General features: G+C 40.9%; 1 protein-coding gene across 1 annotated transcript in view; it reads left to right on the forward strand.

The window, feature by feature from the left end:
* Positions 1-2,189: 2,189 nt before the first annotated feature.
* Gorasp2 (golgi reassembly stacking protein 2) overlaps positions 2,190-27,625 on the forward strand; it is a 31,974-nt gene continuing 6,538 nt past the window's right edge. The window contains exons 1-7 of the mRNA XM_008855240.3: positions 2,190-2,387; positions 20,176-20,256; positions 21,670-21,873; positions 22,469-22,555; positions 23,471-23,601; positions 24,895-25,027; positions 26,788-26,911. Of these exons, the coding sequence (XP_008853462.1) occupies positions 2,325-2,387; positions 20,176-20,256; positions 21,670-21,873; positions 22,469-22,555; positions 23,471-23,601; positions 24,895-25,027; positions 26,788-26,911 (823 nt within the window). The 5' untranslated portion in view covers positions 2,190-2,324. The remainder of the gene's footprint in view (positions 2,388-20,175; positions 20,257-21,669; positions 21,874-22,468; positions 22,556-23,470; positions 23,602-24,894; positions 25,028-26,787; positions 26,912-27,625) is intronic.

The following is a 27,625-nucleotide window of genomic DNA, read 5'->3' on the forward strand; positions in this document are numbered from 1 at the left end:
TATTCAGTACATACTAATTCTCCAAATAAGCAAAAATGTCCTTTACAAGTCAGGCACAGGGACACAGGCCTCTAGTCCCAGTTACTCAGGAAGTTAAGGCAGGAGGCTCACTTGAGATCAGGGGTTTAGTCAGTGCTCAAACAAAGCAAAGCATGTCCTTTACAGCTAAGCAAATAATTTCTTAAAATGGATCATCTGTTAACTTTGTATCACTGTGGCAGTGTCAGATAATTAACTTAAAGAAGGATCTATTTGGCTCATGGTTTCAGTTCATGGCTGTTGACTCTATTGTTTGGGGGCCTGTGGGAAGCACTAGGTGAGCAAAGCTGTTCACCTCAGGGCAGCTGGGAAGCAAAGAGGGAAAGGAACGTGCAGGGTTCCCCTACTTACTTCAAGGGCAGGCCACAATGACCCAACTTACTTCTATTAGGTCCTACCTCTTAAAGTTTCCACCACCTCCACAGGCTGGTGACCAAGCCTTTAGCACCTAAGTATTGGATTCCAGACCCAAATCTTAACAAGCCCCCAATTCAAGACCTTTGTTGTATTTCCTAGTTGTGTTTATGGATTTCTTAATCCATTGTACTTCTTTTCACGTGATTCTGACTCTACATGGAGAACCGGCGGGTGTTCTGAAGAAAGGTCCACTTCCTGTATTGACCTGGGACCTTGGAGATGCCATATATTTGTTTCTCTGTCCTGGAAACTGGAGATTCTAACTGAAGAGGTGTGGTGGTAACTATTAATAAAAAAATTAGGGACCAGGGGCTGGAGAGATGGCTCAACAGTTAAGAGCACTGACCTCTTGCAGTGCACCTGGGTTCGATTCCCAGCACCCACATGGCGGCTATGAACCGTCCTAAACTCCAGTTCCAGGGAAATCCGATGCCCTCTTCTGACCTCCACCACATTGCATAACACGGGTGCACTCACATACATGCAGGTAATACACTCACATAAAATAAAAATAATAAAATATTTTTTAAAAAATTAGGGACCAGAATACTTCATAAGTGATAGTTGACATTTCAAAGCATCAGAAGACAGATGACAGCTGGACAGCAGGCTATTAATGAAAGTCAAATTGACCACTGGAGAATGACACTATCTGGGGATGCTGTGAGTGCTGTTAGACCACTGGAAGGGAGTTAAAGAGCAAAGGCGTTCTGTAAGATGTTTGTATCAAATTTAGCTTCCCAAAAGAGGTGCAGCAGAGAATCAAGCAGCAACAGGTGGTGTGGAACCCCTAGGATATCCAACTGTGCTTCCCACTTCTGTTGTAGCCAGTGTGACTGATCCTGTGTTCTTACAGTTAGGGAGGAGGAAAAACAAATTTGGTACGTGTTCCATGACTCTGTGGGACAGCTCTATTTCAGGTAACATTTCCCTTTATTAAAAGTGAGCTAAAGGGGCTGGAGAGCTGGTTCAGAGATTAAGAGCACTGGCTGCTTTTCCTGGTTGGATTCCCAGCACCCACATGGAGGCTAACAACCGTCTGTAACTCCAGTTCCAGAGGATCTAACGCCCTTTTCTGACCTCCGCGGGCATTGCACCAGCAGGCACACTTACACACCTGCAAGCAATACACTCATACACATAAATTAAAAATAAAGCATTTTTAAAAAGTGAGCTAAGAGGATGAGATAGTCAACACTTCAGGGAATCACTAATTATCTTCAGGTATATAATCCGAGCCGTGATCTACAAACCTAAAAAAGGTCAACGGGGTGTGGTGGGGGAAGCCTTTAGTCCCAGCACTCAGTAGGCAGAGGCAGGGGATCTTTCTGAGTTCGAGGCCAGCCAGTGATCTACACAGTGAGTTCCAGGCCAGCCAGGCTACATAGTGAGACCCCGTCTCAAAAACAAAAACAAAAATCAAAAACAAAAGGAGGATGTTTGGTGTGTTTTTTCATTCGGTTTCTTTTGGGCAGGAAGCCTTGCCGTACCTCTGGCCACCAGGGGGCGCTGCAACCTAGCAACCTTTATTTCAGGAGAGTGGAAACGCGCGGAGATGAATCTTGTCCCCGGCAGGGCTCCGTCTCCAGGTGTCCGAACCGACGGAACCGCATTTCCGCTTTCTCGTGAGCGGCACAGGCCCCGCCCTCCTCGCGCCCGCACGCGCTCAGGCTTCTCCGCCGGCTCCCGGCAGAGGGCGCCGTCTGCGGCGTAGCAGCCCGGGCTGTCGCGGCGACGATCTCCCGGCGGGCTGTGCGGCCCGGGTCTGGCGCCTGTGAGTGCCACGTCCCAAGTGCTACGCGGAGCCGGCGGTGCGCGAGGGCGGGAGCAGCGCAGAGCCGGCTTGGCCGCACTGATCGCCCGCCGCCATGGGCTCCTCGCAGAGCGTCGAGATCCCAGGCGGCGGCACGGAGGGCTACCACGTCCTGCGGGTAAGGGCTGCGGAGGGCCGGGAGCGGAGGCTGGTCCCGCCTGGGGAGGCCGAGGGACCCTCCGGGGCAGACAGGCCCAAGCCCACGGAGCGTCCTGGGCGCGGCCCGCCGCGGCTACCGTACACCTGGCCCCGGGACCGGGCCACCCTGGCTGCCGGCCCTGTCTGAGCTTCAAAGTTGGGAAGGGCTGGGGCGGGGGCGCAACGCCTCCTGAAGGGGCAGAGACCCGCCCTTGGGGTTCCCTGGAAGGTGCGCCGAGCCCCGCTAGGCAGGGACGCGACGGCAGGTGTCCGTTCACCTCGGCGTTGTTGGGATGCGCTGAAAGACCGGCTGGACGGGAAGGGCAAACGAATGGCCTTGAGCTAAGGTGGACCGACCTGAAGTCACTTTTTTTTTTTTTTTTTGGTAGGAGTTTTCCGCTCCTGTGCTACTCCTGACCCTCCAAATCTCCAACATCTCCTGGAGGGGGGACTGCCATTCTCTTTTTCCTAAGACAGCTGGAAGAGTGGGGGTTTCAGGAGAGGTTTAGATGCATGAGATTAAAAAGGTAATGGGGAGGAATGTTTCAGAATAACCAGGGTTGGTAGGGGAGCGAAACCTCAGGCACCAGGGTGCAAAGCAACATCCTCCTGTAAACGGCCTGCACAAATGCAGTGACACCTGTGTGAGTATTAACGTGATGAACTGTGAACAGAGTGGCCTCAGTCTGCAGCGCCATTTAGGGAAAATACAGAATGTCACAGGATGTTAGCTTCCCCCAGACCAGCGCATCTTCCCTGAGAGTGCACTTCCAGTGCTGCCTTCATTTTCTGCCCCAGGTCTCGAGTTTTAGGTGAGATAAGATTCTAAGGTAACCCAAATATCTGAGTGATAGGGTTGTGATGGATCACTTTTCTGATAGTCAGGGTTATTTGTAGTTTTCTCTCTGTTCCTCTAGAAACCCCTCTTGGAGCCACGTTCTTGAGAGGTAGAATTTTTTTGTTTGTTTTCCTAGGGAGTCTCTACATATTCCTTTCCTATTAAGCTAACCAAATAACCTAAATGCCACAGCGAAAATAGAAGAATGTTCCATGCCAGATACGAAGTGAAAATTAGTGGGAGTGCTCCTTTATTTCTCTGGTCTGGTTTTGAATTGTCTCCTGTGAGGTATCCTGCTACCAGTTAACTCTCACAGTGATTGATTGTAGCTGTGAATCCTTAGGGATTTGTGGTATTTTTATAATATATACTCCCAGGGAAACTCAGTGAAAAGCATTAGTGGTAATCAGTAGAAAAAAATCTGAGCCTTGAAAGACAACTGTACACATCAATAGGACTCTCATTTAAATGCTTCATTCCTATGGATTGGTGTTCATACATACTCAGTAGTATAGATGTGCTATTAATCTGTACATTGATTAGTAGACATGTTAGGGGCAGCCTTAGTTACCAGTCTGCATCTGGAATACAAATGTTGAAAAATCTGAAATAATTCCTTAAGAGTTTTGTTGTCAAAGGTAGCTTTAATGATTATATAGTTTAAGCAAATATTTCTGAGTTCTTAGTGCTCTCTTCCCCAAATTCTGTAATTAATTTCCTTATGTGTGTTTTTAGAGAGAAAAGAAGTGTGTTGAATTTTAGCATACAAAAATTTCTTCCTTTCATTTGTGGTTGCCTAAATGTATGGTGGTAGTGTCCACTGCCAGATATTGAACTTATGAGCCAATATAGATATGGCAGAAAAGTCTTGAGATAAACTCACCTATGTTTGATGAGTTCAGACTGATTTAATTTTAGTTTTCTTTGAGAAACAATTACCTGGCCATTTCCTTGCTAGTAGCAAAAATGTGACTGGATTTTTGAAATCGCATTTACTGTTCTGATGCCTATATCCATTGCGTTTTATTATTATTTCAGGAATCCGAATAATTGATAAGGTGAACTTTCCACCTGGGAGATTGTTTTTCAATACTTACTGTTAGGTTTTGCTTACAGATCTTCAGAGGACAATCCTAAATGGATCCAGAAATAAAGCAGTATACTTTCGATCTTGCATATGCTGTATTCATGTTTCACTGCCTGTTTCCATGCAGATCATATTGTGTACTCAACTTGTTATTCCCAGTCCAGAGGTAACTAACCACTGTAGAAAGTTTCTTCTTATGTGACCATTCAGATGTGTTTTACACATATAAAAGAAGCGTACCCCACACCCCTTACCTTCTTTTCTTGTGTCCTTGCTTCTGTTTGTAGCCATTGAAAGCATATCATACATACTGTGAAGTGACTTAGTAACTTAACTTGGCACTTGGTGGTCTTTCCAGAGTAAGGCAGTGAACTCCATAGGAGTGTGGGGGTAGCCAGCACCCCTTGTGTTGAACATTTAGTTTTCTGGCCTTTTACGTACTGCGAACCTTACATTCTGCTTTTTTCTTTCACTTAAAATACATATTTCCAAAAATTATGGAATTTTAATATATAAATCTTCATTTTACCAAGTTTCTTGCTTTTTCTGATTATCTATTCTTTAGAGAACATTTACTCGAGTTCCAAAGTGTAACAAAAACCCAGGTTATCTGTAATTCCATTATGTAAAGGTAAATGTTGCTTAAGTATTTTTTGTTGTAGAATGTGGCCAAAGTATATATTAGAGCCAGGTATGGGTTCATACCCGTAATCCAGCACTTAGAAAGCAAGACAAAAGGAATTTGACAAGTTCAAGACCAACCTGAGCTACATAATGAGTTCCAGGCCAGCCTAAATTACAGAATGAGACCCTGTCTCAAAAACCAAGAACAAATAAAGATGTGTTGGCTTACCAAGCTAATTATTCAGCACCTTTGTTTATTATTAAATAAATTGGAACCTAAGCACTAATCAGAAAGCTGTGCATTCGGAAAAAGTGCTGCAAAACCCTGAGTTTGTGCATCTACTTTTGAGTACCATGGAAAATAAAACTGAGAATAAGGATAATAAAGTAAAAGGATATTCAAAGGTTATTGATGAATGGTAACATTTTAAAAAATATTTTATTTTTAATTTATGTGTATGCTTGTATTGCCTGCGTGTAGGTAAATGCACCCGTGTTGTGCAATGCTCGTGTTGTGCAATGCCCACGGAAGACAGAAGAGGCTGTCGGATCCTCTGGAAATGGAGTTACAGACAGTTGTTAGCTGCCATGTGGGTGCTGGGATTCGAACCCAGGTCTTCTGCAAGAACAACCAGTGTTCTTAACTGCTGAGCCATCTCTCCAGCCCTGGATGGTAACATTTTTATATTTTAAAACTTTAGTATATTTTCTAGAATTTCTACAGTGATCAGAAAATACTTGACATAGTCACAGAAATACATTTTTTAAAGCTATTTTTATCAAGTGGATGCCTGGATTGGAAAGATGGCTCAGCAATTAAGAGTGCATACTGCACTTACAGATGACCCCAGTTGGTTCCAGCTCTAGGGGGATCTGAATCCTCTGGCCTCTGTGGGCACTCACATGCACATACACACATAATTAAAAATTAAATCTTTTTGCTGGGCGTGGTGGTGCACGCCTTTAATCCCAGCACTCGAGAGGCAGAGGCAGGTGGATTTCTGTGAGTTCAAGGCCAGCCTGGTCTACCTAGTGAGGTTCAGGACAACGGGGGCTACAGGGAGACCCTGTCTCAAAAAGACCAAAAAAAAAAAAAAAAAAATTAAATCTTTTTTAAAAAGTGAACTCCTGGGTCTGGCAAGATGACTCAGTGAGCTTGACAAGCTCTGGGACTGAAAACTGACTCCTGAGAGCTGTCCTCTGATCCCCACGTACACACTGTGGTACATACCCACCCACATATACTGAACACACACAAAATAAGTTAAATTTTTTTCTTGAATGGACTCCTAGGTCAGGCACAGTGGCTTACATTGTGATGATGAGATAGGAGGATCAGAATTTCAAGGCCAGCAAGAATATATGTGTGTGTGTGTGTGTGTGTACATGCTCTTGCGTGTGCCTATGGAGGCCGGAGGTGGACAGTGGGTGTCTATCACTCTCTTCCTTATTTTTTGAGGCAGGGTCTCTTACTGAAACTAGAGCGCACTGATTGGCAAGCTGGGCTAGCCAGTCAACCCCAGGGCTCTTTTGTCTCTGCCTCCCAGCACTGAGATTGCAAGCTCTACCAGGCTTTGTACATGGGTGCTGGGATCTGAACTCTGGTCCTCATGCTTGTATAGCAAGCATTTTCCCTACTGAGCCATCTCTCCAGCCCACAAGATATCTTTAAAAAGATCAGACTGGTAATGGAAGATTTCAAAACTTGTTCAAAGCCTTTTAAAAATAGTATATTTCAGCTTCACTTAAACAGTGGATCGGGGCCACTGAGATGACTCAGTAGGTAAGGGCACTTGCCACCAAACCTGATCATCTGAGTTTGAATCTCACGACCCATGTGGTTGGAGAGAACTGATTCCTGCAAGTTGTCCTGCGACCTCCACTCTAGTGCCATGGCATACATCCCCCATTCAGTAAACAAATGCAAAAAACTTAAAACAGTGGGTCAGATCCATATTCCACTTTTATTTGGGTCCTTGAATCCTAACGCAAGACAGGAAGAATCTCAGTCAGGGCTTCTAGATTTTGGTAGTAGTTACTGTCGGTTACCTCCTCCAGTTGATGCATGTTAAATACAGAATTCTTGCTTCAGTTTGCCCTCTGTTATCAATTGAGTCCAGCAAGGCCATTTTCAAAATCACGGTTTTGGAGTGGCCTCATGGATGCCCATTATAGGACCTGGCTCTAAATTAAAATACCTAATTCTGTTCTGTACTTAACACTCTCCAAGAAGGGAGCTTTCTGAGAACATTCTGGAACCATTGTTCACAAGAGTTTGAGGACATGACAGGAACTATCATGTTACTCTTGTGATTTCTTGGATTTTGAGGTGGAGGTTGTTTGGAAAGACAGGCCTTTGAGATGCTCTGTGCCACAGGGTAAGAATCCTTAAAAATTAACAGATAAGAATCAGATTGAATCAAACCTGTGTGTATGTGTGTGTGTTCGCAGGTGTGCATGTGTCACAGGATGTCTGTGAAGGTCAGAGGATAAGTCTTAGGAGTCAGTTCTCTTGCTATCTTGTGGGACCCAGGGATCTAACTCAGGTTGTTGGGCCTGTGCACAAGCACCTCTACTTGCTGGGCCATCTTGTTAGCCCCCAAACTTATGTTTTACATAGCAGCATACACAGGGTTAGGCACATAGGTTAAAAGCAGCTACTAGTTGATTAAATGGAAACAATACTGGCAATGTTTGCGAGCCTGTCTTAACTAGTATTGCCATTGCAATAGTGGGTTTAACGAATAAGGCAACAATGCAAATGCTACTAATAATGGCACCAGCTAACCTGCATTGTCTTTATCAGCCAAATGCTTTCATGAAATACCTTAATGAGGCAGGATGTTTTAAGAATATTTTCATGTCTGTTATCTAATTGGGTTTCAGTGACAGAGGTGGAAGAGACACAACTATTATCCTTACTTTTCAGGTAGAAACGCTGTAGTCTGAAAAGGCTTAAAGAACTTGCTGAGGAAACAGCAGAGGCTGGAATCCAGTTCCCTAGTGTGGTCTCCTATAATAGTCTCTTAGGGTATACATGTCTGCTAGATGATATGGTTCCTTGTTTCTGAAAATGGTGTGTGTGTGTGTGTGTGTGTGTGTGTGTGTGTGTGTGTGTATGTGTATGTGTATGTGTATGTGTGGACAGTGGGATGTGGAGAGAGAAAAGTCCAGCATTATTTTTTTTTTTATGGTATAGAAAACTTATTTGTAATGCTGAGGGAAATAGTAACAACGTTGATTCTGTGTCTTTTAAGGAAACAAATCTTACTTGATAGTCATACCTGCCTGGACAATAGACAGTCAGATTCCAAAGCACACTCCAAGCTTCACAAGTATTTACCAGCTTAAATATAATAAGCCATTATTCAATCAAAATGGTATGATCCTTTCAGCAGACTATTAAAGTCAGCAAAATAAGTGTCCTGGTGTGCATAGCTATTCTGAGTTTGATTCTTAGGAAAATTTTTGAAGAACTATTAAAATGCCCTGGTAGTCTGGCTCAGAAGGTAGTAGAATCAGCTTGCACTCCTTTTCTTACTGAAACCATAATTAACCTGGTAAGTGTGGCCAGTGAGGAGCCCAGGACGGCAGCCCAGGCACTGAAACACTTCATTGCATAAAAAGCAACAAGAGACTAACTTGTCTAGTGCTTATGAACATGAAGTTATGATCAGAGATACAATGTTTAGAAGTGTCCTAGGGCTCATACATTGTGTATTTCAGGACTTTAGTAAACTGAAATATTCTGCTTCCTGTATTTGAAGGTAATGTCAAAGAATGTTTATGAATCAACTAGTAGCTGCTTTTTACCTATGTGCCTAACCCTATGTATGCTGCTATGTAAAACATAAGTTTGGGGGCTAACAAGATGGCCCAGCAAGTAGAGGTGCTTGTGCACAGGCCCAACAACCTGAGTTAGATCCCTGGGTCGCACAAGATAGCAAGAGAACTGACTCCTAAGACTTGCCTCTGACCTTCGCAGATGCTCTGTGACACATGTACACCTGCGAACACACACACATACCATATATACACAGGTTTGATTCAAATCTGACTCTTATCTGTTAATTTTTAAGGATTTCTTATTTTTTTAATTAAAAATTTTTTATGTGCATGTGAGTTTATTCCTGAGTATAAGTGCACCTGTGTCATGCAGTGCCCTTGAAGGACAGAAAAGGGTGTCACATCCCCTGGAACTGGAGTTACAGATGGCTGTTAGCTGCCATGTGGGTTCTGGGATTCGAACCCGGGTCTTCTGCAAGAATAGTGAGTGCTCTTAACCACTGAGCCATCTCTCCAGCCCCCTAGGATCTTTATTTTTTAAAGAAATTTTGTCTCTTTTAAAACATGAGGGAGCACCAATATCTTCCTTGTTGTTTTGCCCCACTGTTACTATATATGATGATTAAAATGGCTAAGTGCCTAGGTAGTTAAAATGATCTGCATTTGATTTTCTTCATTGTGGAATCAATGGATAGCTTGGAGACAGTTAGACTTACTTCAGGGTAAGTCTTCCAGACCATCTAGTTGGCCTCCTCACTTTATAGGGAAAGAAAAGAGCACAGAGAGGTTAATTTGGTTTGCCTAGTCACACAGCAAGTTTTCCTTCCCTGAGGTGGGGGGGGGGACAAAACTGAATCAGCATTTGAGCCAAGAGATTTTCATAGTTGTTGTTTTTGTTTTTTAAGCATACTAGTTTCTTTCAGTGTTGATGATCTAATGTTCAGATTTTTGTCTACGAAACTGCTATATGTAACAATAGGTTTTTATTTATTTTTTTAGTCATCAGAATTTTTATTTTATCTTATTTTTTTAACTTTTTTTAATGTATATTAGTAAATTGCCTGCATGTATATAAGTGCACCTGTGTCGTGCAATGCCCACAGAGGTCAGAAGAGGGCATTGGATCTTCTGGAACTGGAGTTAGGGACAGTTGTTAGCTGCTATGTGGGTGCTGGGAATCAAACCTGTGTCTTCTGCTGCAGGAGCAGCCAACTGCTCTTAACCACTGAGCCCCTATTTTATTTTATTTATTTATTTATTTATTTATTTATTTATTTATTTATTTATTGAGATGGGGTCTCCCTGTGTTGGAACTCATGGGCTCAAGTCTGAGCCTTCTGAGTAGTTGAAGCTACAGGCACACTACCTCAGCTTAATAATTCATTTAAAATTGTTGTATATGTTATGCATTACATCCTAGGACCAGTGTCAGAACATGCCATTTAAGTTACTGTGGAAGAACAGGAAAGGAGGGTGTGTTAGTGAATACAACTTAAACTCTTCAACCCAAGCCTACTACAGAATTGTGACTATATTTGTTTCCAGATTCATTGCTGTTATAGGCTAGCTCCCATCCATACAGTGGCTTTGCATCTTTAAACCACAAGATTTAAGGTTTAGTTTCTATTATGTCACATTTCTAAATTTTTTCCATCATTGTGATTATGTAAGCAACACATGTAGTGTAAAGATTTATGTGTATAGTTAAGTGAGTCCTCCAGGTGTCATATGCATTGCATTTATTTTTTCCTTTTTTTGGTCTTTTTGAGACAGAGTCTCCCTGTAGCCCCAGCTGGCCTGGAACTCACTATGTAGAACAGGCTGGCCTTCTGCTTCCCAAGTGTTATGGGATTAAAGGTGTGCACTACCAAGCCCAGCTTGCATTTATTGTCTGATCTTTTTGTTGTGGTTTTTGAAGTCAAGTCTCACTATGTAGCCCAGGATAGCCTCAAACTCTAGTTCATCCCTCTGCTTCAGCTTCCTGAGTCCTGCGGTTATACATAGGCCCACCATGTCCAGCTGTTTTCTTGTTTAGCATCTCTGTTTTTAAGACAGCACAAAAGTGTGAGTTTGGGGCTTAAATTGAGAACTAGTGGACATGATGGTACAGTCATTCATTCAAAGGGACTTTATCTACATTTTATGAAAAAGAATATATGGTGCATTTGGGCTAGCAAGATAGCTTAGTAAAGTACTTACCAAGTCTAAGGACTTGAGTTCAATCCCCAGAACCCATGTAGGAAAAAGCTAGGCATGGCAGTGCATGCTTGTTATCCAAGTACATAGGTAAAGACTCACTTGCTGGCCAGCCACTCTTAGCCTACTTGATGAGTTCCCTGCCACTGGGAGAGCCTGTCTCAAAAAGAAAGGTAGAGGCTGGGGAGATGGCTTAGTAGCTAAGAGCACTTGCTGCTCTTGCAGAGGACCTGGGCTCTGTTCCCAGCATCCACATGGTGGCTCATAACCATCTGTATCTCCAGCTTCAGGGGATCACATGTCTTCCTCTGGCCTCTACAGGCACCAGACACACACATGGTGCATGTACACCCATGCAGGCAAAACAGTCATACACGTAAAATAAAATAATCTTAGAAAAAGAAAGGTGGACGGTGCCTGAGGAACAACACCTGAGGTTACACATGTGCACACACACAAAAGAATCTATGATGTGATAATAAAAAAAACTGTATTTCACTTCGTCTACATATGCAAAAAGTAACCTTTTGGCTTCCTGTCCTTACTTTAAGATAGCAGGTCTCTATACCTCAATATGAACTATGTAAGTACACCGAATGCACTTAGGAGAAGCTTAACAATCCAGTTCAACCCAAACTTTTATCACCCCCCCCTTGCCTAATTTCCTTCTCCCAGTTGGAGAATTAAAAGTGAGAGCGAGATTGACCCAGACACTGGTAAAGTAGTAGAATTTGAATTCTTAATCCTGGAGAAGAGGAGATGGATACTGTGATGAATCCTAACTGTCACCTTGATTGCATTGAGAAATACCTAGGAGATCAGTAAAGCACACATGTGGCAGTGGCTATGGCTTTCCAGAGGTGATTAGGTCCTGTGGACTCTGATGTAATGAATGCATTTCTTCCTTCATAAGTTCATTATATCATGGCATTCCTGGTGGTAAATGGTTGGAGGTCAGGTCTAGCTGGAGGAAGTAGGCCCCTGGAGGCATGTCCTTGCACTGTGCCCTACACTGGTCCATTCTAGAATACCTTTTCTCTACTTCCTGGCTGCCATGCTGCTCTGTGAACTGCTCTGCTCTGCTCTGCTCTGCCCTCCTGGAAGTGATGACTGACACCTCTGACACAGCCCAGGTCAGTCCTCCTTCCCTTAGGTTGTTTTCTCTCAGGTATTTTGTCACAGTGAGGAGAAGAGTCACTAATGAAGATCTTTTACTGGAAAGGCTTCAACAAAAACAATGAAGTCTATGCAAAAGAAAAGTAAGAGAGAAAGAACAATTCAGGTTAAGTCTGGTAAAACTTTTAAGATCAGAAGATGAGAGGAAGATGGGAAGGATGTGCTGGCGAGATGACTCGGCAGGTGAAAGTGCCTTCCACCAAGCCTGGTGTCTTGAGTTTGATCCCCGAAGCCCACGTGGAAGGAAGGAACCAACTCCTGCAGGTTGTCCTCTGACCTCCACATGTGCTATGGCACACGTATACCCACACTCAGAAATAAATGTAAAAAGAAAAGTTGAAAGTTTAATTGCATTTATAAACTAGAAATTGATTGGACACAAAGCTAATGCTACCCTATAAGGCAGTTTTTCAAATTTAATTTTTTACAGCTCAGAGTAATACACACATACAAACACAGACACATAAAATATTACATGCCATGACAAATACTGACTCATTATGTGACAAAGTTTTATATTTGGACTCTTCTGATCTTTTGTTTTCCTGTCACTTGACAACCTAAATTCATTTCAGAGCCTATTGAAACTTACCCACAGTAGCTGGACAACACCACATTAGGGATTTTTTTAAAAAGTATTCAAATTTCAGCTTCTAATCCTTGGTGTTTTGTTTGTTTGACAGGGTTTGTGTGTCCCAGACTGTTCCTAACTCAGTACGTAGCTGAGGATAGCTTTGAACTCATGATCCTCCGCCCTCTACTTCCCAAATTCTGAGGTTACAGGCGTGCACCACCTTGCCTGGTATTAGTGCTAACTGATTTATGTGTTAGGGATGCCATTTTCAATACAATTTCATCATAAGCTTCTGTTTATTTGTTGAGCAAATTTCACCCTGGGCAACCACTGATCTTTCACTGTCTCATGTTGCTTTTTCTAGAATGTCAGATAGTTGGAATGGTATAGTCATTATGTAGCTTCTCATAGCAGCTTCTTAAAAATCTTTGTTTAAAATGAGTTACATTTCCCCCAGCATCTGGAATACATAATGAAATACAATGTTACCCCTTGTATTTTTGTGGTTACATGTACATCAAAAGCTGTCACACTGAGCTACCATACTGGACTTCTTCATACCTGATTGTCATGACTATAATTAATGTGCTGGGTTGGAATAGAAATCAGGTAAACAAGGCAGACTTATGCTGTCCAGTAGAGTAGCCTCTAGCCACATATTAAATAAAATTACAATTTTAGTTCTTAGTCTTACTAGCCACATTCTAAGTGCTTTGCAGATAATGTGACTGGTGGCCACCTTATTGATGGCACCCATCCAGAACATTGCCATCATCTCAAAAGCTCTGTCTACAGCTTGCCAGAACCTTGCTTTCTTTGTGTTTCCCTTAAGATGCATCTCACCTTTTGCATGAGCTCACAGTAAGTACTTGGTGAAGCACTAGCTTCTCTCTTTTATTTCTTTTGTTTGTTACTCTCTGTTGATGGGTTGGAAATCAAATTCTGAAATTATGTAAAATAAGTGTAAGTAGAGTCTGAGAGTGGCCCTCAAGTGTGATGAGCATCAGAGAAAGGCTTTGTTGTTGTTTATTTTGTAGCCTTTACAGTGACTGCTCTGAGTCCTTTCTAACTTCATTGCAGGGCCTCAAATTGTTCCATGTAGGTGAGATGCGGATATACTCTAAGATGATTGTAGTTTCATTTCTGCTTTTTAGAGGGAGACTGCCTTAAAGCTTTATTTTGAAGAGTCTGTATAAGTGTACTGCTTGGTGAATTACCACAACAGTTCACTCATGTAAACATTATTCCTCTACCAGTCACTTACTCTGAGCCATCCCCAGGGTGGATTCTGTCTCCCATCCTGATTTATAGCAATGGTGATTAGCTAGCCTGTTCTTGAACTTTATGTAATGTGTACTTATTTTATTGCTTTTATCCAAGTGTGCTTTGCTGTAGACTCTTTGTTTTATTAATGTTTATTTAATGTCATTGAAAATATGCCAAATTTTACTAACCTACCAATCTGCTGCTGTTAGGCATTTATGTAGTTTTCAATTTGGGGCTATTCCAAATAGCTCGACTGTGAACGTCATGCTGTGTGCCTTTTGGAGAACATGTATACCTGTTTCTGTGGGGCATATACTAGTAAAGGGAATACTGGGTCAAAAGTATGCATATTTTCATATTAATAGTTTCTGTGAAATTACTATTTACAGCCTCACTAGCCGTAGTTGAGTTTTCTGGATGTACCTCCTTATTCACCTATGGTGTTCCCCATCTTTCTTGTTCTGGGGCATTCTGATAGGTGTGCAGTGATACTGCATTATGGTTGTGGTTTGCATTTCCTTGATGACCACTGAGGTTAAGCACATTTTCAGTTTACTTAATAGCCTCTTGTGTTTAGTATCAGCCGAAATTGTTTGCCCATGAAAAGCATCTTTATTGAGATATAGTTTGCATACCATAAAATTCAGCCTTTTAACATACAATGTGAAGGTCTCAGTATATTCAGAGTACAGCCATCATCACCATCTACTTCCAGAACTCACATTTTGTGACTCCAGAAAGAAAACAGTGTCCATTAGTAGAGACTCCCCATTGCTCTACCCACAACTTTGAGCAACTACTAACCTCCTTTCCATCTTCATGGTTTTTGTCTCTTCTGGAATTTCATCATTGGAATTATGAAATATGTACCCTTTTGACTGACTTCTTTGACTTAGCATAATGTTTTCAAGGTTCATCCACATCATGGTATGTATTAGTGCAATACTTCGTTCCATTTTGTAGACATAGCACACACATTTTGTTCATGAATTCATTAGTTGAGGAATATTTGGGTTGTTCCTACTTTTTAAATATTTTGGGTAATACTGCTACAAAATTCACATTCCAAGTTTTTGTGTGGACATGTATTTTCATTGGAATTGTTGGGGACTGGAGAAAGACTGTGCTTAAGAGAACTTGCACACCGGGCATGGTGGCACACACCTTTAATCCCAGTACTTGGGAGGCAGAGGCAGGGGGATCTTTGTGAGTTCAAGGCCAGCCTGTTCTACATAGTGAGTTCTGGGCCAGCCCCACTACAGGGAGACCCTGTCTCAAAAAGACCAAAAAAAAAAAAAGAGAGCACTTGCTGCTCTTCCAGAGGACCCAAATTCAGTTCCTAGCACCCACATGGCAGCTAACACCCATCCTTAACTCCAGTTCCACAGGACCTGACACCCTCTTTGGCCTCTTTGCACACCAGGCACACACATGTTGCACATACATGCAGACAAAACACTTATAAAATTAAAAAATCTTTAAAAAGAAATGGAATTGCTAATTTTATCATAACTTTGTTTAACATTTTGGAAATCTGACATACCTCCATAGTGGTTATTCCATTGTACATCCTCATAACTAGTGTCTGAGTATTCCAGTTTTTCCATCTTCTTGCCAGCACTTGTTATTGTCTCTTTTATTTTAGCTGTTCTGTGAGATGAGAAGTGATATCTCATTGTGGTTTTATTATATATGTGTATGTGTTCATGTGGGGATGCACATGTGTGTGTGCATGTGGAGGCCATAGTCAACCTTGGGTGGTATTCCTCTGGAGCTGTCTACCAGGGTTCTTATCGCCACCTCCCCAACACACCTGGTGTTTTATGTGGGTGCTGGAGATAGAACTCAGCTCCTCTTGCTTGCGCAACAAGCCCTTTACCAAGTGAGCCATCTCCCCAGGCCTTACTGCACTTCTGTTAAGATTTGCAGTGTTCAGCCAGGTGTCATTTTAAATGCCTTTAATTCTGCATTTGGGAAGCAGGGATCTCTGTCAGATGGAGGCCAGCCTGATCTCCATAGCGGATTCCAGGCCAGCTGGGGCTAGAAAGAGACCATGTCTTAAAAAGACACCTCCCCCACTAAAAAAAAGATTTGCAGTGTTGAAGATTTGTGCTGCGTACAGACCCTCCATGGATATATAGTGCATCTTTTCTCACTTGCACATCCTTTGAGAGCAAACGGCTAGTTTTGCTGTAGCATAGTCTGCCTTTTTAGTTGATTGCTGGGTTTTGTGCACACTTTAGGAAGGGCTTGCATTCTGGAAGGTCTCAGATACTCTCCTTTGCTTTTTCTCTACAAGATTTATTGTTTTTTTGACCTTTGACCTGCCATCCACTTGGAATTGACTTTTGAGAGACAGCATTGAAAATGATCTGTCTTCCCAACTAGGACCTTACAGGTCTATTTCTTTATTTAAAGAGTAGCAGGTATTTAATTCTTGGTTGAAAAGGTAACTAGTATCTATGTACTAATCAGTTATAAAAATTTGTCCTCAGGTGCTAATCCCCTGTGGGAAAATGAGTTTAAGAGCTGACCCGCTCTAGTCACAAGCTGGAGGCTTAGCCGACATTTCATGAACTTTAACTCATTGGAACTTTGCAATATTTTTGTAAAATAGGCAGCACATTATCCTTATATTTGTGAGAAAACTGAGTTCTGGAGAGGTGAATAAACTTTTCAAAGCTCACACAGCCAGTAAGTGAGCAAAACCATTGCTTAAAACTGTCAGTCTACTCTAAAACTCTATTCTTTTTTCATTACACAGTTTAAAAAGTCTCAGTTAAATGTTTTTAAATTTCTAATTTAATGTGTTCAACTTAAATTTGTATATTTGACCCAGTGATAAATATCAAATGGTCTGTGGAGTTAAATATATATAGATATTTAAAAAAAAATTTTTTTCTAGTCTTTTTGAGACCTGTAGATCTGCCTGCCTCTGCCTCCTGAGTGCTGGGACTGCAGACATGCACCACCAAGCCTGGTGTAAAATTTATTTATTTTAATTTTTAATGTGTGAGTGTTTTGCTTGTATGCATACAATTCCCATGGAGACCAGAAGAGAGTGTTGGATCCCCTGGAACTGGAGTTAACAAAGGGTTGTTAGCTACTATATGGGTGCCATCCATATGCAACTGGGACCTGGGAACTGAACTCATGTCCTCTGTAAGAGCAGCTAGCACTCAACTATTGAGTCATCTCTCCAGCACATGATAGACAGACAGACAGACAGACAGACAGACAGACAGACAGACAGACAGACAGATAGATAGATAGATAGATAGATAGATAGATAGATTTGGTAGGTAGGTAGGTCAGATGGATGGACGGACAGAAAGACAGATTTTTTAAAAATTAAGGTGAATTTGAAGGAAGTAGAGGATAAATGAACAATTGATACCTTATAAAGGACAGACAGTTGAAATAGTAACCTGATGTTGGGGAGATTAGGTGCCAAGGAGATTCTTATCAATGGATAATATTTCAAGAGAACTGTCCCCATGTAGACTTCAGATGCCTTGTTGGAAGCCTTGTCTTACTTTCCATGCTATGAAAAATAGGAAAACTATCAGAGAATCTTTCCCAGAGCACCCTCTGCTGGTGTCCTAGCAGTAATTAAGATAACCAACTTGGCCACAATTTGTGCTGGGCACTGATGGTATGTAATAAATTTGAGAAAGAAATTAATTTCAAGCTCCATTAAAAACGAAGGAAATCGATGTTTGTAGCAAATGAAATTGAAAAACAGAAAAGGTTGTTTACTTATTTTAGAATTCAAACTATTGAATCCTTTAGCGGTACAGAAAGAATTCTTCTGATGGTATTGGAAACTTTCCATTTCAAACAAATACTTTAAACTTTATACTCTGAGGGTGGCATGGTAGGAATCAGTGTTCAGTATCAACTTTGGATATGGATGATATTACAGAAGTGCTGTCCTTAGCTCTGTTTAAAACTAAAAGATAAGCTTTTTTCAGGGAAGAAGTCGAAAACTGATCAGAAAACTACTTGGGTGCTAAGATGAAATGCTCTGGGTGGCCATTCAGAGGCATTCATATTTAGATAGTCAGAGATTAGATCGCAATGCATTAGAAGAGAAACCCCACTCTGAGGACTTCTTAGGTGAGTCCTGGGTTGGTTTATCTCTTTTGTATACCTGAGGCATTTCACAATTACTCGATAACCACTCTGGCCAGGCATTTCATACCTAGGAGATGGTACTTTTCCCCCACCCCTTGATTTTTTTCCCATTGTTTGTTTGTCTCCCTGCAGTGTTGCCCATCCGTCCTCAAACTGGCAGTTTTCTTGCCTCTGCTTCTTGATTGTCACCATTTGCCTCTTCAGAGTTGCCACTTGAGAAATCTGTCTGATATTTTGGCTTTCAACCATTTTACTTGATAATACATAAATTGGGAAATAGTTTCCCTTTAAGAAAACCAGCTATGCCAGGAGTGGTTGGTGCACACCTTTAATCCCAGTATTTGGGAGGCAGAGGCAGGCAGATCTCTGTGAGTTCAATCAAGGCCAGCCTGGTCTACATAGCGAGCAAGTTCCAGGCCAGCTGGGGCTACAGGGAGACCTGTTGCAATAAGATAATAAAGAACTAACACCCATAAGTAATGAGACCTTTTGATACTGATTTGTTTATTGGAACTAACACCTTTAAATAACTATTCTCTTCAATATTTAACTTATTTATTTTTAAAAAGAAAAAAGGTTTAACCCAAAATTTTCAAGAAATTTACATAAAACAAAATTAAAATTTTAAATAATTTAAATATCTAATTTTTGTTCTTTAGGGTTAATGACAGTATGATTTGGCATAAAGTAAATAAGAAACGTTGACCCAAGAAGAGAAGCATAATTCTGAGTGGCATTGGTGTTAGACATGTGTATTCAGGAGCAACCTGGGCACTATTTTAAAAGCATTAATTTATTACTGTGGGACTATCTACTGCTTTGTATGTGAATAAATATGTGTGAACTACTATTTGCATAGCCTGAGAATTGACATTGTATGTCCTAAAGCTGGGCACCATGGCTCATACCTGTAATTCCAACACTAGGAGTCTAAGGTAGGAAGATTCTGTGAGTTCCAGGCCAACTTGGGCTGCAGCATGAGTCACTGTTTCCAAAAATCTGTGTAGTCTGTTACAGAAAATCAGCCTACAAATATTAGTGCCAACTTTGTATTTTATTTTTAAATTATTTTTATTTTTGTTATTTATTTATTTTGGTCTTTTTGAGACAGGGTCTCCCTGTAGCCCCACCTCCCAATTGCTGGGATTAAAGGCATGCACCACCACGCCTGGCCTAAATTATTTTTATTATATATTTATAATATATTGTGAATTTTTTGCTAATAATGGATGTAAGTGTACCACATATGTGAACTGCCTACAGAGGCCAGAAGAGGGTGTTGGATCCCTTGAAACTGGAGTTACAAATGGTTGATAGCTACCATGTGGGTGCTGGGAACTGAACCTAGGTCCTCTGTAAGAGCAGTCAATGCTCTTAACTTCTGAGCCATCTCTCTAGCCCAAACTTTTTATTTTGGGGGTTAGTTTTGACAGTGTTAATAACCTCAAGCAGAAGAAAGATTCCTTACACTGTCATGAAAATATTTTTGGAAAAGCACATTGCAAAGTGCATTCTATTTACTTTTTGGGTGTTTTGTTTATATTTCTATTGCTGTCTGTCAGTGTTACTGTAAATTCAGAAAATTTGCTCATTAATTTTAATCCATTTTGAATCTTCCCTCTTAGAACCTCCTATCTTTTTATAGCCCTTGATCTGTTAAGTTTTGTGATTAGAGGGCTTTTGCCACTCCCCTGCCTCTTCCTTGTTCCTCAGCTGGTTTAGATTGTTGTCTTGACATTGTTCCCTCTTTAGTGTTGAGCTGACAGGTACGTTACAAATAGTGGTCAAAGAATAAATGCTTGAAGTTGTCACTCAGTTGTAATGATTGTTTGTCCTGTCATCTACTGATAGTTGGAAGGACCTTCCCCTGCCCCCAAGAAGATTCACAGGAAGAATAGGTAGAATGTAGTTAGCTGGAAGAATATTATCTGGGACAGATGAAGAGTAATGAGAAAACTAACATGTGCCTATATTTCATTATCAGTGAAATTAATCTCTTTTCACTAGCAGAGGATAGGCATTGACATTTAACTTGCAATTTTAATTAAGCTTGGTATTTTTCATTTTGTGCATTCTTTTTTCAGGTACAAGAAAACTCCCCAGGACATAGAGCTGGACTGGAGCCTTTCTTTGACTTTATTGTTTCTATTAACGGTTCAAGATTAGTAAGTTCAGTTTTTGTAGTTTTGTATGTAGAACTTTGTAATTCTTTCAAAATGGAATTTTTCAGATTGTCTGGGATGGGCGTATATCAGTTACTTTTTAGAAGTAAACATGTTGGGGGCCAGTGAGGTGGCTCAGTGGGTAAAGATACAGCCTGATGACCCAAGTTCAATCCCTTGAACCCGCACAGAGGTGGAAGGAAAGAACTGACTCCTCACAGTTGCCCTCTAACTGTGTGCACACTCACACACACATCATGCACAAGCACATACACAATAATAATAAATTTTAAAAGTTTTAAAGAATCATGTTAATCAGTATTAAAATGTCAAGTCTAAACTATATCTCACACTCCAGTGATTATCTTAGAGAAGTCGAATCATTACAGACTTTTACTTTATATGTTAAGTTTTGGTGTTTATAAAACAAAAGAAGTAGCGAAGATGAGAAAGATTGTTTTTAAAGAAGTCAGATTTTTCTAGGCAGTTGACAAATGGATTAGGAAAGTGTCATTTGCCTGTCATTCTGTTGGAGCTCAATTCCATGATATGTAAATTATTTTACTGGAACCAGACAAAGAGATATTCTCAAAGTACAGGATTAAAATTGCTTTTTCTAAATTGTTTTTGGTATATTTGTAATATAGTCCTTTGGAAAAGAAATCATGTAACGTCAGCAAAAGAATACTATTTTATAAAAGTAACTGTTTGATTGGTTTATGTTTTAAAAGTCTTAAGTTTCATGGTGGCCTTTATGTAATGAAATATTTAACATTCTGTTTCCTTTTAGCCTGAAATAAATAATAAAACGTGCATTAGAAGTAGAGTCCAAAATGAAACTTTAAGCTCAGCAAATATTTTAGATTTTAAAATCAAAGTCATTGTAATTTTGTTAGTAATATAACTTCTTACAGCATATTTTTTATCTTATGTATATGAATGTATTGTCTATATGTATGTACACTGTTGTCATGCAATGCCCGCAGAAATCAGAAGAGAACATTGGATCCCCTGGAACTGGAGTTATAGACGGTTTTTAGCCACCTTATGGGTGCTGGGAATTGAAACCAGGTCTTCTGCAAGAGCAGCCAGTGCTCTTAACCTCTGGGCCATCTCCCCAGTACCATCTTACAGCATATATTGCTTTTAATCACTGAAGTTCCATGATCACTCTGAATAGTGTTGGGTTACAAATTCCATGGTCTGCTCTTAGAAAAATAGCCAGTTTGAAGTTGTTGCTAACATTGAGAGTTGTTTTTAGTTTCCTGACGTTCTCTTCTTGGAGAAACATTTGAATGTTAATGAAACCTTTGAAGTTTTTATTTATATTGACTATTAATATCACTCTTATAAAATGCTTAAACTAATAATTAGCATACATTTTTATTAAATACTATGATTTTTGTGTGTTCATAGAATAAAGACAATGACACGCTTAAGGATCTGCTGAAAGCCAATGTTGAAAAGCCTGTAAAGATGCTCATCTATAGCAGCAAAACCCTAGAGCTTCGAGAGACCTCAGTCACACCAAGCAACATGTGGGGCGGCCAGGGCTTGTTGGGAGTGAGCATCCGTTTCTGCAGCTTTGATGGGGCCAATGAGAATGTTTGGCATGTGCTGGTAGGTAATGACCATGAACTGTTCCCTTCAGTGGAAGAGCAGCATAGAAAGATGATGTGACACTGGGCCATCTGCAGGTTGGAAGATGGTAAAGGTATTATTATTAGGCCAGTTTGGGTTCCTGAAAAAATCAGCATTCATTGCTTTTTAAATGTGCATTTTTTTTTAAACTCAAGGAAGAGAAACAAATATGGAGGCCAAAGAGCTTGCTAATGCAGACAGTTGAGAAATAATTTAAGTATTAAATATTATGTAAATTTGGTGATTAGAAAATTTAAATACATAGATTCTTTAATTTCTCACATCTAATGTTATCTCTGATAAGAAAAATATGGGGGGTTCTTTAATCACTGTAATTAAGAACTGTCACAATAATGCTTGGAAGATTTTTTTTTTTTGGTCTTTTTGAGACAGGGTCTCCCTCTAGCCCCAGCTCTCCTGTTACTCACTATGTAGACCAGGCTGGCCTTGAACTCACAGAAATCCACCTGCCTCTGTCTGCCGAGTACTGGGTTTAAAGGCGTACACCACCACACCCAGCAGAAGATTGTTTTTTTATATATTAAATTTGGAATGTGTTTTTGTGTCATCCTAGGAAGTAGAATCAAACTCTCCCGCGGCACTGGCAGGACTTAGACCTCACAGTGATTATATAATTGGAGCCGATACAGTCATGAATGAGGTAATTAGAGTGTTGCTTAATAAAAATTATAGAGGTAATTGTTCTGTTCATTAATCATGAAAATTAGATGATATTTTCTCATTGATGTTTGAATTCAGGATATTTACAGCTTTGCATTTAGAGCTAAAATTTCCGTTTTTGCTGATACATATAGCTTATGCCTGAGGGCATCAAATGCAACATCTGGGAAGTGTCTTCTTACTATAGCTGTGAGGAAAAACACCACATGGGATACACAGAAACCTAATGTGTACCTCGAAATTACAGCAAGCTCTCATCTTCACCATTGATTTGATTTATTACTCATTTGTTGCAGTGCTGCAAATAGTCTCCCTTTTTCTTTCAAAGATGCCAAAATTAGCTCAGCTGTATTAGTCAGATCTTTTTCCTCATCTGTTATCTAGTGGAACTACACATTGCTAAATCAAAATGAGAGGCAAAAAGGTGCCTGGGTAACCAGGTTTCAGTAATGTAGAGTAAAGCAGAATCTCTGGAACCTGAGAGATGTAGTTTTTAATAAGAATACTGACTTTGGAAGTGGGCCTAGCATCTAGTGGGCTTGCTTGAATTGATATGGTGAATTGTACATTAAATTAAACTTTGTTTGGCCTGTTGGTATTAAATAGCAATTTCCATGTCTGGGGCAAGGCCTAGAACCTGATTTTTTTTTTTTTTTTTTTTTTTTTTTTTTTTTTTTTTTTTTTGCGCTTATTGGAGTAAAGGCACCTGCACTTAAAAAGGACAATAGTCGGTCACAAAATTCATTAAAGTTCTTTTTAAAGGCGTGCGCCATCACGCCCGGCTGAACATGAATTTTTTTAAGGAAGTTTCTTAGCTGATTTTAATAAGAACCAAGTTTTGAAACCACTGTTCTGAAGTATGGTACCTTAAAATTTCTCCTTTGATGTTGTGCAGTCTGAAGACTTGTTCAGCCTTATTGAAACACATGAGGCAAAGCCCCTGAAGCTCTATGTGTACAACACGGACACTGATAACTGTCGAGAGGTGGTAATTACACCAAATTCTGCCTGGGGTGGAGAAGGCAGGTAAGGGTCGTTTTTAAGATGGAATTAGGCCTGCTTAGACTTACCAGTCAGATGTGTTATAATGCTGAGTACTTTTATTTCAAAGGAAGTTATTGATTCATTATAAGACACATTGAAAAAAAGAATTGACCTAGAATATTAAATTAATAATTCATTTTTAAAGGCTTTCAGAAGTATCCGTGCATGACTACTCAGAAAGTGCCACATACTTTAGGAAGTACATGATCATGACAGAAACTTCTTGTGAAAGCCTTACATACCATGGTCAGGAACTTGCCTACACTTTGAGCATTGAGACTGTGATATCTTATCAGTAGACATTTACTAACTCCAACACGTAGAAAGCAGCTGTTACCATCATAAGCAGACATGCACCCATTCATATGGATTAACTCATGTGGTTAAAGAGACAGCTAAAGACTCAGCTGTGAAAAAAGCAGGACTTCAGATATCTCCAGAATTCCATTGATGAAAGGATGAAAATATTTTTGGTGTTTCTGTCACTTCTAAGATTTAAAGCCCTGGGCAAGAGGAGTAGGTTGACTGGCTTTGGCCATGAGCTGCTCTCTTGGATTGGGGAGGACAGACCAGTGCTTGACAGTCCCACCAGCACTGCATCCGGAGACAGTCCCACCAACACTGCACACACAGAGTAATAATTCCCCCCAGAAAGAAAGAGAAAGGATGGTGGAAAGAAGTACTGTGATCACATCTTTATAGAAAGGCCTCTGATGACAGAGGCCAGATGAATTAGAAGAAACCAACATCATATATACAGCTGGTTTGTGCTGTATTCTGCAAATGCTATCATCATGCGGGTGTGTTTAGAGCTCTTCAGTGGACAGGCTGGGTGTGATTTATTCAGGAAGTAGTTGCGTATCTACCTAGTGCCAGGCCCTGTGATGGCGGTAAACAAGCAAGAATTTTGTCTCTGCAGGCCTTAGCAGTTTAGTGAGGGAGACAAACAAACAGTAAACATGCCATGTGTTGAATGGTGACAAATGTTTGAAGAAAACTCAGGAAGTAAGAGTAGTATCCACGGTGGAAGGAAGCATACTGCCCTTATAGGGTAGACAGCAGAGACTTTTCGAAAGATGGCATTATTTAAAAGAATGAAAATGTAGGTGGAAGCAGGAGGATCAAGAGTCTTAAGGCCAGCCTGAGCTACATAAGACCCTGTGTCAAAATCAGTGTTTGTCTGGGGGGAAAATGCATGTGTTTATAAATGCTTCAAACCCTCAAAGAAATGCAAGCAGTGTTTTATAACAATAAGAAAAAAATGTGCTTTTATAGCTTAGGGTGTGGTATTGGCTACGGTTATTTGCATCGAATACCTACGCGCCCATTTGAAGAGGGGAAGAAAATTTCTCTTCCAGGACAAATGACTGGCACACCTATTACTCCTCTTAAGGATGGGTTTACAGAGGTAAGATCATTTTGTTACCTGGTCATTTCTGGGTGTTGAAGCATGTGGTGGTGGTACTACTTGGGGTCAGAAGGTGATGAGCTTAGTTATTAATCCTGATGTTGAACTTGAGGTTCCTCTATATCTGGAAGAAGATAAGATCTATGCTTCTGGGCTTTATAGAGGTTGCAGGTGCAGATCTGAGTATCATGAACAAAGAAGGGAATTTAGCCCAGTGAATAGTGATGAAAATTGTCAAGAATTAGGCTTGCATGGGTCAGAGGACTGTCTGGATGAACAGACAGAATCCAGAAAGGAAGCTTAGGAAAAGAATACAAAGGGGGGAAAGTCTCAAGAAAAGGGTGTCAGTCAGAGTAGGTGCCACAGAGGTGCAGGTGAGAGGAGTGGGAAAACACCCTGGGGAAGAGCCATCTCAGAGTCAGTGGGGCAGAGAGCATGGTAGATGACAAGGGAAGCTGGCTGGTGCTTTTTTAGTAAGCTTCATTGAAAAGCACGGGCTTGCAGGATTTTTTAATGTTTCTTAGGAAGGCATCCCAGCTGGTTACCTCTTACCTACACAGCTAAGTAAAAGCCACACACCCAAAAATGAAAACGTAAAGGCAGGGAACAACCACTGTCATTTTCTTAAAAGATTTATATTTATTTTTATTTATATATATATACATGTGTGTCTGTCTGTATGTATGCCCTGTGTGCAGGCGCCCACAGAGGCCAGAAGAGGGTGCTGGATCCCTTGGAGCTGGAGTTACAGGCACTTGTGAGCCATCGAACATGGGTGCTTGCTGAGAACTGAGCTTGGGTTCCTCTGTAAGAGCGGCAAGCACTCTAACTGCTGGGTCATCTCCAGCCCCTTCACACTGCCATTTTATGATACACAATTTGGCCTTCCCCAATTCCAGAGGAAGTACAGCAGCTGAGAAGTTTCACCTCACTCCTCAAGGTTACCCAAGGCTCAGAGCCAAGCCTGAGTAGTTCCATGTTCTGACTTTACCACCATCTCTTCCACCCCCTAATTGGTGCCCTCTGACCACCATAAGCCTCCCTGGATAGTCTATGAAGACCAGAGGGTGCAGCAGCATCTAGGGAAGGGCAGCATGCTAGCTGACAGAATACAGAGTCATGAACATATTCAGAAGCAACTCTGGATGCAGGAATCTGTGGAGTGCCTAGAGACTAGACTCCTGAAAGGTGGAGATCTCACTGATGAGATAAGATTGAACAAATTCAGGTTAGAAATCTTAAGAAACTTCAAGAAAACTATGGTATTAAGACTTCCAGCAGATTTCTTCCATTGGCAATGAAGTTTTAAAAACACAAAATCCCCATGCTGGGCATGGTGTGTTTAATCTCAGCACTCAGGAGGCAGAGGCAGGTGAATCTCTATGAGATTGAGGCCAGCCTGGTCTACATAGTAACTTCTAGGTCAGCTGGGGCTGCAGGGAGACCCTCAAAAAGACAAAACATAACAAAACACAAATCCCCAAACCAGCCAGCTGAGAATTCAGAGAGGAAAGTCAGTAGTATATAAAGGCTAAATAAATATTTGTGGGTTGTTACAAAGGAAAGAGTAGACTTTCTTGTGTGAAGGTAACTAGGCAGAGAAGGGAGGTGTCAAGAGTCGAGAGAGGCTCCTCATGCTTAGTCCCCTTATTATCAAAACTAGGAGTGCCTAAATGCAAAAGTGTCTGATGATACTTGGGACAGTAGTATATGGTCCAAATAATTCTTAAGTAATTCTCTTTTTCCCTCCTTTTTGGAAGGTCCAGCTGTCCTCTGTCAGTCCCCCATCTTTGTCACCAGCAGGAACTACAGGAATCGAACAGAGTCTGTCTGGACTTTCTGTTAGTTCAAATCCACCAGCTGTCAGCAATGTTCTCAGTACAGGTATACAGAAATATGTGTTCTATTAGCAGTCTACTTTGTCTTATGTGATATTCTTACATAAAAGTTTAAGAATTAAGGCCAATATGCCCTGAAAACTGTAATGTGCTCAGCATTGACAGGCAGGTCCCGTCTGTGAAAGCACTAATAACCACTTGGATTTAATAGCTTCTCTGCACAGTGATCCTTCTCTTAGATTATATCTTGCAGAGTTGGGACTCCACCCTTCTCTGTCTAATTGCTCTGTTTGCTCAACAGATGTTTGTTTCCTAGGGAGTAGGCACAAGGGTATAAAAGAGAACAAGTACTGTTCCTTTCTTAGGAGCTCAGTCTTACTCAGGGGGCATATGCCTAGTTCCCTCCTTGTCTTTATACTTTTGATAGAGTCCTTTTTGTTTTATTTTGGTTTGGAAACAGTTTTATGGAGATAAAATTCTCATACCTTATAACTCATCTATTTTAAGTGGTTTTCAGTATATTTGCACAGTTGTACAACTAATACCTCAGACAACTTCGAATACTTCATTGTCCCCATGATTTCCTACTCCAGTCCCTAGTTTTCCCCAGCATGCCAGGCTGAGGCAGCTACTTATCTTCCCACTAATCTTCCCTTCCCAGTCTGCACATTTCCTACAATATTCATGGTTTTTTGTGAGTGACTTTGTGCACATACTCTAAATGTATTCAAGGTTCATTTATTCTTTTCACATATACTAA

Source organism: Nannospalax galili, unplaced genomic scaffold, assembly GCF_000622305.1.
Source record: "Nannospalax galili isolate Female #2095 unplaced genomic scaffold, S.galili_v1.0 scaffold346, whole genome shotgun sequence".
Classification (NCBI taxonomy): Eukaryota; Metazoa; Chordata; class Mammalia; order Rodentia; family Spalacidae; genus Nannospalax; species Nannospalax galili.